The 12,753-nt window shown below is 34.7% G+C and overlaps 1 protein-coding gene across 1 annotated transcript in view; it reads left to right on the top strand.

Moving 5' to 3' along the window:
• Window positions 1-12,753, top strand: part of LOC141819877 (uncharacterized) — a 70,599-nt gene that overhangs the window by 28,589 nt on the left and 29,257 nt on the right. The window contains 3 exon segments of the mRNA XM_074707132.1: window positions 8,719-8,898; window positions 8,974-9,090; window positions 10,870-11,290. Of these exon segments, the coding sequence (XP_074563233.1) occupies window positions 8,719-8,898; window positions 8,974-9,090; window positions 10,870-11,290 (718 nt within the window).

The raw sequence follows: 12,753 nt of genomic DNA, 5'->3' as shown, positions 1-12,753 counted from the left end.
CTTAAAACGACTTTTTTTTCTCTATTTACCTTGGGCGGATGAATTAACCGGATGGAGGAAAATAAATTATATTTTTTCTTTCATGTATGGATAGATAAAATAAATTAATAAAGGGAGGGAAAAGAAATTTAGAGACGAAAAAGAAATATCTATGAAAAAATAAAAAAAACATCAAAATTGGGGTAAAAAGAAAAAAACCCAACCTCGTGATCGACTGCGAGGTCGTAGTCACCTCCGCGAGGTCGCGAGCTCCTTCGCGAGGCCATGACGACCTCTGCAACTTGCCGCAAGGTTGCCATGATTCGCCGCAATGTCTGGGGGCCTCTGTGACTCGCCAAGAGGTCGTGAGGGCCTCTGTAACCTGCCGTAAGGTCGTGATGGCTGCTGCGAGGCCTCCGCAACCTCGCGGTTCCAAGCTTAGGATTGTGCTGGTCAGTAGGCGGAACGATAAATTCCATTCGTGCCAACCAACACCGCTTGAGATCTTATACCTTGCTTTACATAGTGTTGAATGGAAGGATTCATAAATCATGTTTATCCCAATTGTTTTTATTGGCTAGTTGTTTTATGTTTTGGGTTGTCAAAAACAGTAAATGAGTTTTTCTTGGTCATACATGGAACACTAAAGGATATGAATTTTATTATCTCACATATGGCTAAAATTGTTGGAGCTAGCAACGCTAAATTTTTTAATGACCTTGAACTTAGTGGGAGTGTTATGTAAATACTAAGTTTAAGAAGATTAAGTACCAATATAAAGACTTATTTTCAAGGTTCAAAATCTGTGACGCTTTTATTTCGGTATCATGCCAATATTTCGATGTATAGTGTCGGTGACAGATTAAAGTTGAAGGAGGAAAGAGATGAAACATAGGAATAAGATATTGTCCATGTCGAGTAGTATCGAGCTTTGATAATTTATCGGAATGATACTTTTCGACTATTTCGCTTGGCACAATATGACATTAAAACCATGCTCATTTTTTATTATATTGAAAATTTTATTTAGTTACACCTTCCACACTAGTCTATTTGAACTCTGTTAGGTAAAAAATCCATTGGTCACCTTTGAACATTTTCATAATATCGCAAGCTACATTCTCTCTTTTTTATTATCTATTGGAGTTATACCTAATTGTTCCAAGGTAGTAGTATTTTTGGTGGATGCAATAATAAATTCTAAAAAAATACATGTTTATGAAAATATAAAGGTGAAATGCTACTATGGCAGTGATTTTATTATTACCAAATTTCCTAATGGGCCCACCTCAATTGAGAACTTCTCAAAGGATGCACCTATATTTTGCCCCCAAAAAATTAACTTCTCTCAACTCTCTATTTTGTTTTTAACTTATAGACGGGATGAACATGACTTAATTGTGATGTTGTTAATGTGTTAGTTTATATTGTACTAAATAAGCCATTTGTATTAACTAAGGTGGAGATCAGGGTTTGAAATTTCGAGCCGTATTGCACGATACGGCCGAAATTTATCGTTCCGTTCCCAGACCGGCACCGACACAGCACCGGCGCCGCCATTCTAGCCGTGAGACGCCGCTAGAAGCGTCGCCCGTGCACGGCGACGCCTCCGGAGGCGTCGCCCGAGCGTCGCGACGCCTCTGGAGGCGTCGCGCGGGCTCGGCTTCGTCTCCGGAGGCGGCGCCCGGGCCCGGCGACGCCACCGGAGGCGGCACTCAGTCCTGGCGACGCCACCGGAGGCGGCGCCCGGGACCGGCGACGCCACCGGAGGCGCGGCGCAGGATCGGCGACGCCTCCGTGCGCGATGCTTCGCGATGTTTTTTTTTTTGATTTTTTAACTTTAGGATTAATCAGGATTTTAATAATTAACTCCTAGCTATAGTTTTGAAATAAAATTTTGAGATAATTTAAATAGACTTTATAATACCTATAAAATTATTTTTTTATTTTTAAATATTTATATTAAATTTTTGTATTTTAGTTAATATGTTTTATATTTTAAAAATACCGAAACTATACCGGCACGGTACGATACGGTATCGAAACTGTATCGTTTCGGTCCGGGACCGAAACTCCGGCACGGCTCGATATTTTAAACCTTGGTGGAGATTATTGGGAGAATAACATGAAGAGCGGTGGGTGGGGTGTATAGAATACTAGCTAGCTACAAGGGATGCACATGTTAATTACTTCGGAAAAGAATAAAAAAATACTAATGATAATTTAAAATTATGGTTTGATGTACCTTATGGTCTTCCATTGGAGGTTTGTTGTAAAAATGAATTTATATAGAAACAACAACCACCAAGTCTTATCCTACTAGGTGGAATCGGCTATATGAATTCTTCTACACCTATTGGGCTCTATCCCCTACTATCTACTTTATCATCATTTATATTTAAATAAATTTTATCTTAGTTTATTGTTGCTAATCAAGTCTTTTAGGTGTTCGACCTTTGATGTGCACATTTGTCATAGTTTTACACCGCCTAATTGGAACATCTATTGGTCGTCTATGTACATATCCGTACCGTCTTGAATGTATCTCTTTGAGTTTTCTCTCAATAGGTGCAACCTCAACTTTTTCTCTATTATTTTCATTTCTTATCTTGTCCATCTTTGTATGTCTGTATATTCACTTTAAAATCCTCATCTTTGTAATTTTCATCTTTTGCTCATGTGCTCGAGTCATAGCTGAACATTTAACTCTATATAACATAGTTGGTCTAACCACCATTTTGTAAAATTTTCATTTAAGTTTTAGATGTACTTTATAGTCACAAAGAACACCTGATGCTTTCCTCAATTTCAATCATCCCGCTTGTATTCTATTTAAGACATCTCTCTTAATCCCTCCATCTTTTGTAGAAATGATCTTAAATACTTAAAATTCTTAATTATAGATAACTCATCATCTCCTATCTTAACAATTATCTCATTACATTTAATATTACTAAACTTAAATTCCATATATTCTGTCTTTACTTTACTAAGCCTAAAACCTTTCATTTTTAGTGTTTTTCGTTAAAATTCGAGTTTAACATTTACTCCTTCACGTGTCTTATTCACCAAAACAATAGCATTTGCAAATAACATGCACTGTGATATCATATCTTGAATGTGTCCAGTGAGTTCGCCCATGATTAGTGTAAAAAGATAGGGACTTAGAGCTAATCCTTTATGTAACCTTATCTTTTATGGGGAACACTTCAGTTAATTCGCACGAAGTCTTCACTTTTGTCATTATATTTTCATACATATCCTTAATTAGTTCAATATGCGCTATGCTAACACCTTTATTTTCTAGAATTCTCCATATAATTTCCTTGGGACTCTATCATAAGCTTTTTCTAGATCGACGAATACCATATATAAGTCTTGTTGTTGTTCCCGATACTTTTCAATTAGTTGTCTGAGAAGATGTATAACTTCTATTATTGACCTTCTAAGCATAAATCTAAATTGATTTTCGATCTTCGTTGTCTCCTTTCTTAGTCTTTTTTTTATTACTCTTTCTCAATCTCAAAGTTTCATGGTATGACTCATTAGTTTAATACCTCTATAGTTTACACAATTTTGTATAACTTTTTTTTTATATAAGGGAATTAGAGTACTTACCTTCCATTGATCGGACATATTTTTAGTTTTTAATATTAAGTTAAATAATTTTGTAAGCCATTCAATATCTCGTTTCTTTAGCTACTTTCATACCTATATGGGAATATCATCTAGTCCAACTGCTTTTCCATTTTGCATCCCATTTAAAACTTGTTCTACTTCTGAAGTTTGAATTCTATGATAAAAATTTAAATTTTTATAGTCATTTGATCTACTTAAATTACTTAAGTTGAGTTGGTCACCTAAAACATAAAGACACAAGGCTATTCCTAGAAACTGAAGACTATTTCTAGTTTTTTTTTGTTTTGTTTCTACATAAATTAGAAAAAAAATCATAAGACTATTTCTAGATTTTTTTGTTTTTTTCTAATTTATGTAGAAAAAACAAAACAAAAAATCTAGAAATAGTTTAATGTTTCTAGGAATAGCCTTGTGTTTTCTATTAGGATGAAAATAACTCTAGAATGTAATTTTATATCTTTATGTTTGGGCTACATCTTGTTGATAATCTTATGAGCTATAACTTGCTGCTGCACTTCATGGTATGGTATTTTGATTCTCGAGCTATAGTATTGGATTTGTCAAATGCTGTGAACTTTTCTTTCATGTGTCTTCTTGAAGTTCTGTATGTAGAGGTAAATATTGCATAATATTTTCTGTTTCAGGAAGCACTGTCAAAATTAAATGATTCTGGTGATGGTAAGTCTTCTCAAGTAAAAGGAGAGCAGCCTTCAAGTAAAGCACGTAGTTGGTTAAATTGGTTATCTCGTGGCCTTCTTGGAGCTGGTGGAACATCAGATACTGGTTCATTTGCTGGCGTTGTTTCAGATGACATTATCAAGGTTTTTCTGATTGTGCCATCAGGTTGTGAATCCATTCTTGGTAATCATTAATCTCTTCCGTGCAGGATATCTATGAAGCAACTGAATTTCATCCAGTACCTTCTCTGTCTGATGATGTGTTGTACAGAAACAAATCTTGTTTGTCTTTTGTGAAGTTCAGTGTTTGGCAGATTATCATCACAATCCGAAACAAGTACTCATTTCTTTCATCAAAGTACCTATTATTGTGTGTTTTTTTCTGAAAAGGATGTACTTATTATTGTTATGCATATAACAATCTTATTTTTTTGATTGTTTATTGTTGATGAGTAGTTTAAAACCTAATATAGTTTGGCATGGTTAGGTCCTTTTACATGATAGCATATGAAGTATTTAGTCTTTTATTTAATTAATTATTGTTTGTTAACAATTTCTCCAATTTGATTCTACTAGATATATTTGTTTTCCAGTGCAATATATGGCAATAGCCAAGTAAAATTATGTTCCTGTTTTTTAAAATAAATTGAAATGTATAAAAGAAAAGAAAAATGCTATTTGATCAAATAATAATATTCTTTAGGCTGTACCTTATATAAACTAAAGATTATTCAATGCAATCTCTAGGATGCTAGTGAAATTACTGACTAGTCTATCAGAAGCTTCTGGAGTGTAGGATGAACATCCCCAAGTAAACCCTCTAAAACTCAGTTTTGATCTAGCGTGATAGTTTCATTAGATATGTAGTTTTTCCTTTATTGTAATCAAATTCTCTCTTGTTGTTCCTTTTCCTCTATTCTTTCCTTCTTTTTTCCCTTTCTCATTGCTATTTTTTAAAAATTATCTTTTGGCTCCTTTTCTTTTGGTTGGCATGTGCCTTATTGTTGATTTTTTTTTTCTTATTCTTATGGAGGAATTCTTTAGTTTTATTTTTTAAAAGGTTATCTTTTAGAATTTCATAAAGTTGATTCTCATCCAGTACTGCCTCTTAACAAAAAGAAAAAGTGTCTGTTAGAACTTAAAACTAATATGTAGTCTTTTTTTGTGCCGTGTTGTTTTGTTTTGAAGAGGTTGAAGCAAATAAAGTTCCCTTCATAAATGGTAAAAACTGTTGAATTAGATTTTGTAATTATTTGTGTGTCACTATTAATATCTGATATATATTTGATTTTCAACCATTCTAGGACCAGTTATTGCTTTTAATTTACATCCATTTTTGTTTTGTTTTAGAATGATTGACAAGGGTGCTGCTGAAATGATATGCCATGAGTTCATTACTGAATGTAAATTCTGGGAGGATTCTACAGATGTTATTGCCTCAGTAGATTCGATTAAGATAGTAAACCCAGACAATGAGAATGCTATTTTGGAAGATAAGGTCAAATATATATTGTTTTTGATTTTATATTTTCTGTTTTATTCCCCTAAAGCTTGAGATGTGTCATGACACATCTGTAATACTTTATTTTTCTTACAGCCAATTGCCAAGGAGAGTTACAAGTTACCCTTTCTCAGTGTGAATTTTAATATGCCATGTTCTGATAAGTATGATGTTTCAACAAAGGTGCTTTCCTTTTTGTGGAAGAAAGTAGACTTTAGTCTATATTTGCACTGTGCCACAGTTTTTTCTTTGTATATATTTAGTGTCCCTATTTGATTATAATATTTTTTTATCTGGTTAGATTGTGGTCCGGCCATTTGAAGTCAATTTTGAGAGTGACTTTTTTCTCCATATCCTGCCTATTTATTTCTCCATCACTTCATTACAGTTCCAGCATGATCGGGTAAGGATAGCTTTCTTAGTCATTATTAACTAGTTTTCCACTTGCAAAATTTGATAGTTCCGTAGTTGTTAAACCAACAATTTTGATTCCCTCCAGAATTTAGCCACATATCACTGATGTATATTATCAAATATTACAAAATGAACCTTGCAACTTTACTGGCATCATCTATCTTCTCATTGTTTTTGCAATTTCTGTTGCTATAATTTGAGTGAGATAGATTATAATCTAATTCTTCCTTAAATAACTATCATTGCGAGAGCCACAAGCTATGAACTTCTAATTCTTGGGATGCCACAATCCAGTTTTGCTCATTATCTGCAGACAAACTTGACACATCAAATATCCTTTTTCTGTTTTCTTTCGTAAGTATTCATCTTAGTTCTTTCTTACCAAACCAGGTTCGACCCATGTCACTTATCCTTTGTAACTCATACATTTCATCTATCAATTAATTGTTCATTCTTTACAATATTTATGCATTGGATCTTTTTGAAATTGAATGTTCTAGATTGAAACTGTTTTCAATTTCCTTACTCATGCTTTCTAGATTCATAATTTGGCTTTTAATTATTTCATTGTTTATGCACACCCCACTTTTTCCAGTAACTTTTGGCAAAGTAGTTGCTTGCCTTCACTAATATTATTTTGTTTTTAAATGACTCCATCTCAGGTATTGTCATCATTAAATGGGTTGAAAAATTTTGAAGCTAGATTACTGAGAAAACTTGAGTATGTATTTGAGCATATTGTTTACGTATGTTTTCCAATATATTTGTACATTTCATATAAATGTTAGTTGGAATGCCCTCCCCTGATGTAAATTATACACTGCACTGCTCGAACTGTAGGTACTACTTCATTAATCATAAGAAGTTGTACTGGGATGTTACTCTCGACAAAATTATCCTGAATCTTCCATTGCAGAATGAAGATCTAAAACTTCTCAATATGGTAAATACATAATTGAATTGCAATATGAAGCTCATGTTTTTTTAGTTGAGTGCAATTATTGTAAATTTCAATTGTTAAATTTAAATTTTGTTGCTTCGCTATGAGATCATTTTTGTTGCATGTGAAATCTTGGTTTTGATTCAGAGTTGGTGCGAGGGATAAAGGGATAGAGGTAGATCAAAAGCACTAGTTTAGGAATATTCTGAGCCTTACTGCATGCCTACTCGAAAGAAAGGGAGCCTAAATAGTGAGAAGGGACAAAGAAAAACAATCATTTTTCTTGTCTACTTGGGTAAATGAACAAAAAGTAAAGGAACACTTTGGTTCTCTTTTCCTTTTTCTGTTTGCAAAAGTGGGTGGAAGGGTGGATAAAGAGAAGCAAAGTGTTGAAAATACCAGGTTAATCCTACATGTGTTGGGAATGACAAAAAGAAGGGAAGTTGATCCCGTCTTTCCTTCTTTCTTTCCTCTCTCTTGACACTTTCTTTCTTTCTCCTCTTCCTCCCCTCAGGTAGACACAACTTAGCATCTCTATGTTCATTAGCTCATAATGGCTCCCCTGCATGCACGTCAATTTCTTTGGCACTTACTAAGGTTGGAACTTGGAACAAAACTTCGATGCTTTGATGATGTAATATGCTAAGCCAAGCTTATAATATCATTCTGGTTGAGTATCAGTTGTTGGCTATGATAGTTCTAGTTCACCGATGTACAGAGTATCAGTATGAGTTGGCTCTAGTCAAGGATAAAACAAAGCCGAAGCACTTGACACTTGAACCCCAACCAAAACACAAGCTAATCTACCAGAACTGTCTCCTTCAAACTCAACACATTTTCTCCATTCGGTTATCATCTCGAATGTTATATAGAATCTACCTATTAATCACAATTTCTATAGATTTGTGTCAGCTTTGGATTTTTTTGACGATTTGTGGGTAATTGCTTGCTTATTTTAGTTAGACTTCTATATTTTTCATCTGCCCAACTTCTGTTTCAAGAGGTAGTGTAAGTTTGAGTTGTCATCTCGTAGTATACTATGCAAATTGGGTGAAAATTGATAAGCTCTAATATATATAGGAACAAGCAATCAATACATAGACCACCCTACGGACTAGCACTAAAACTCGCAAGTTTGTCTCTCGCAGGACTGTATATTTTGCATCCTTTGACTTGGAGTTTTCTTTACTGTGTAAATACTAGCACAAATGAATTAAAGAAAACCTGGCTGCTAATCAAATATCATAGATCTTGCACCTTGTATGATCTGCAGCCCTACAGTTTAAAGTATTTGTTGGATATGAAGAGAGAGGATATTGCCTTAGGATTTCCAATTAAAACCATGGGCTAATGTCCTTTGTCCCAAACTTTTCTCAACTGCCTTTGGTAGCTGCCTCCTATGAGATTTAGCTGGTCCATTGTCTCAGCTCTGTAACTATCCACATGTTGCTAGCTGCTAATCTTGAGTCTTGCTGTATTCTGTTCTTTTTTGGCATATCTGATGTTAACTCTTACATACATCTACATCTCTGTGGGCTTCAAAAGTGACAGCTAACTGTATATGGCAGGTTTTGGAATTTGAAGCCTTTTCCTTGAAATCTAAGGCTCCTTCACATACTTCTCAGATATTGGATGGTAGACTTTGCTGGGAAAATATACACCCATCAGATGCTAAACATGGGAGCCGACTTAATTTCCAAATTGAGGATATCTATAAAAATTTTGAGATTCAGTTAGCTGGTTTGAAGGTTTTCATGAGCCACAATTTCTTTTCCTAACAATTTATTTATTATGGTAATCTTTTTCTTCTTATTATCTTGCAGATAAACTTATTGGAACCTAAGATACCAAGGGTAGTCTCAGTGATGGAACATTTCTGCACCTCTGTTCACCTTGGATTGTGTATATTTGTAGATGAACCCAACTTAAAAAATTTTGAGGTACTTGTTATCTTGTGATTTGGTAGCTTTAATTTGCGTTCTTGTCTGTTGATATGGAGTACTGGAGGAAAGCTGGAAGCAGAAACTTCATCTCTCGTCCATAGCACAGCTTCTCCATTTTTGATATAGTTCCTAGAGCCAAGTACCTTATGTATAGCTGAGATGTGTGCCGATATTTTTTTCCCTTTCCCTACCTCCACAAGAATTGAACTTTACCTACCAAGAAATGAGGCACCTTAGATAACAATGAGATATATCTCTAGATTTCTTTTTGTTGGTCCATTACCCTTAATGCTCCACCAAATGATCTTCCAATTCCTGTGAGATTCTGAATCCCTTTTCATGTTGGATATCTGTTGGAGGTTGAACAGGTGCAGGTTGGTACGGGTTGTACCTGTGATCATAAAAGAGGTGGGCAGATAAGTTCGGAGTTCACTAACAAATTGAGAGTTCAATGTTGTTTGTGATTAGGTTTGTGATCCTTCTTAGGTTCTTGCTATCGATCTTTTTCACCAACAACCCTATGATCCTAATTGCCTTAATGATCAAAATTCCAAGTAGGATGTTTGTGATCCTTCTTAGGTTCTTGCTATTGATCTTTTTTCACCAACAATCCTATGATCTTAATTGCCTTAATGATCAAAATTCCAAGTAGGATGTTAATTAGGGTTGGGATATCACAAATCTTGTGCTCTGATCCTATTTCTCCTCATCTTATACTAGGCCAATCCTCAAATTTGATGAAATAAAATATTCTTCCACAGAAATATTTTAAAGCTCGACTTTTGCTAAAAGTGGATCCTTGTAATTTCATATCATCTAAGAAATTTTTGAATATGTGTGACTTTTTTTAACTTGCAAGCAGAAATATTCTTTTTAACTCTTGCCATGGTCATCCATCTTACATAAGTTATTTCTTCATCATCATCAACCTATGGTTGTCCCAACTATTGGAGGCTATTATGCGAACTTAATCCTAGAATTGTACTGTATGCAAGGGTATATCACTATACCTAGCTTTCCAAAAAATAAGAATAATATTCATATTCATAGCTTTAGACAAATTTAATGCGGTTGTCTTAGGCATAATGCGGACCTTAATATTTTTCATCCAAGCTTGAGATTGTCATTGCCACTTAATTGTAAATTTATTACTTGCTACATAACAATGTGACACTTATATTTTATATTTATTTTATTAATACTGTAATCATTCTTTGTGATAGTAGAATGATGCAAAGTTTGAGATGCTCGTGATAATACGTGATTTTTTAAAGAATAAAAATACTAGATATTGAATATGATGATGTAAATGCCAAATTTATAAAATGTTGTTGCTAGATTGTAGTATCTCCCAGTCTCATCTTATGATATAATTTATGAACCTGTTATGGTTACTTGGTAAGATCTCGAGTCTGACAATCTTGCATATTTAGTAAATAAAAAAATAGAGAAAATGTGAAGTATAGCATATATGTATGCTCATATTAAGATGGTTCGGATATAAATATAAATATTTTACTTCCCTAAAATTATATCTTGAGCATTTATGCAAATCAGCAAGGCATAAGGGAATAATTGATTCTATTGTTTGCATGCTCATGCTTCTTCTATCTACTATAATTTAGCTCCAGCATGATGAGCTCTTGCTCTGACTTTATTATCAGATTAATTTTTCTGTCCAGATTCACATCACTCATGAAATGCTTTTCTTATCATGCCTATGTAGTTGCCATCAGTTATGCTAATATCCACATTAAACAATTCCTTGGTATCTAGGTTGATTGTATTGTTCATACACATGCTATGCATATCTCCGTAGAAATAGTCGATGCTCTCCTCAGAGTGCAGGACTTGTGGTCAGTGCTTGGACCTCAGATATTTGCTGAAGATGATCCATATGTTATCAGTGGCAGCGCACATAATTCCCACTCCTTTCCATGTTCTGTGTCTGTCAAATTTGACAGCTGGCAATGTAATCTTGATCTTGAAGAAGATGCAGAAAATAGCGCAACTATCTCCCTTACTTCAAGAGATGTAGACTTTAGGTACTCTCTATGGGAAGCTATGAGTCTTTCATTCCTTGCAAATACGTTGAAAATAGATTACCTGCATTTGTATAATGGATCAAATTGTAATTTATTGTGCTCAAAAAGAAATGAAATATGTGGCACTATAAATGTGGATACTCAGCATGCAGGTCTCAGCATACAAGAACTGCCCTCCAGTGGAAGTTCTGGGACACATTGCCTAGAGTTGCAATACCAAGCTCAAGCAGGAGGCTTTGCAACGCAGCAGGAGTGCAGTTTGTTCTTATGTGATATTGATCTTCATATCTATCCAAAACTTTTCGGATTACTGCAGAAGTTCATTCATAAAGTGCAATCTTCTATTGCTAGAACTTCCGTCAAGTCATCTAGGCTGAGTGAGAATAATATTGACCTGGAAATAGCTGACAATGAGTGGTGTGAGTCTGTTTTCTCTTTCTACAATTTTGAACAGTCTGCCTGCCCCAAATTTTCTTCACACCATTTCCCATTTGTCTCTATAGTTAATTCAGGTTTCCTAAACAGTCTGAAAAGTTCAAGTATACTTGGTCTTTCAGAATTAAAAGAATTATGTATCAAGAATGAAGAATTCTCTGAAAAAATGCCATGTATAACCAAGAGTTCCAACACAGATTGCCCTCAACTGGCATTAAAGAAGTTTCAAGTGCCAACAGCAATTGCTTTAGCATGAAGTTCTCTCTGAATCGGATTAATGCATATTTTCATGATTCCTCTTGCATTTTGGGAATACTTACCATACCTACATCTATATCTCATCTTAGATTTTGTGAAACTGACTGTTGGGATTTACAATCATCCATTCAAGGGGTAACACTTTCATCATCATGGTCTTTTCTCAATATCCATGAGGTCCTCTTGGGTCCATCATCAGCAAGCAATTTTCCGATATTGAATATTTGTGTAAGAAAAGGAAAAATGAATACAATGCTCCCTGCAACGGAAATAAGTATTGGCATCCAACATGTCTGCTGCATACTTCTTTCTGATTTTCTGAGTTTATTGATTGGTTACTTTTCTTTACCTGATTGGACATTTGATTATGAAGGCTCTGAAATTGTGCTGAATCATTTATTCTACAAGTTTGAAGTGCTCAATTCAACTCTGCTTTTACCTCTTGAGAATCATGAATACTGTGTACATCTTGAGTTGCCTAAACTAGTTGGCAGCTTCATTCCAGTGTCCAATTCATCAGGTGCTTGTGGAGAGATTCCTTCTAACTGCATGTTTCCAGAATCCACATGTTCTGAAGCAGTTAAGATTGTTAATGTATTTGGAAGAAGTACATCTTTATCTCTTTTGCTGCTTGGGGATGATAAAAAGTTTCTGTTGGGACCAGCCAAATGTATGTCTAATGCAAATATGCCTCTCATTACACAACTAGATGCTGATTTATGGATCCGAATTCCCTTGGATACAAAGGATGATTCCCAAAATTCTACTATCCCTTTTTTGGTAATGGTGAACTTAACATATGTAACTTAATTGCAAAGAGGTACGGCTGAGTTGCTGCTATTTCTTTCATATTAGAACCTTGATTACTGTGTAAATAATTTTCACTGATGAATCTGCTATTTTGTTTTGTGTCAGATGACTA

The sequence above is a fragment of the Curcuma longa genome, unplaced genomic scaffold (genome assembly GCF_044706935.1).
Source record: "Curcuma longa cultivar G26 ecotype Majalengka, Jawa Barat unplaced genomic scaffold, ITB_CL_G26_1.1 utg2646_np1212_2152390_RagTag, whole genome shotgun sequence".
In the NCBI taxonomy this organism is placed as follows: Eukaryota; Viridiplantae; Streptophyta; class Magnoliopsida; order Zingiberales; family Zingiberaceae; genus Curcuma; species Curcuma longa.
Note: the sequence above shows the minus strand (reverse complement) of the source record. Positions and strands in the feature narration are given on the sequence as shown.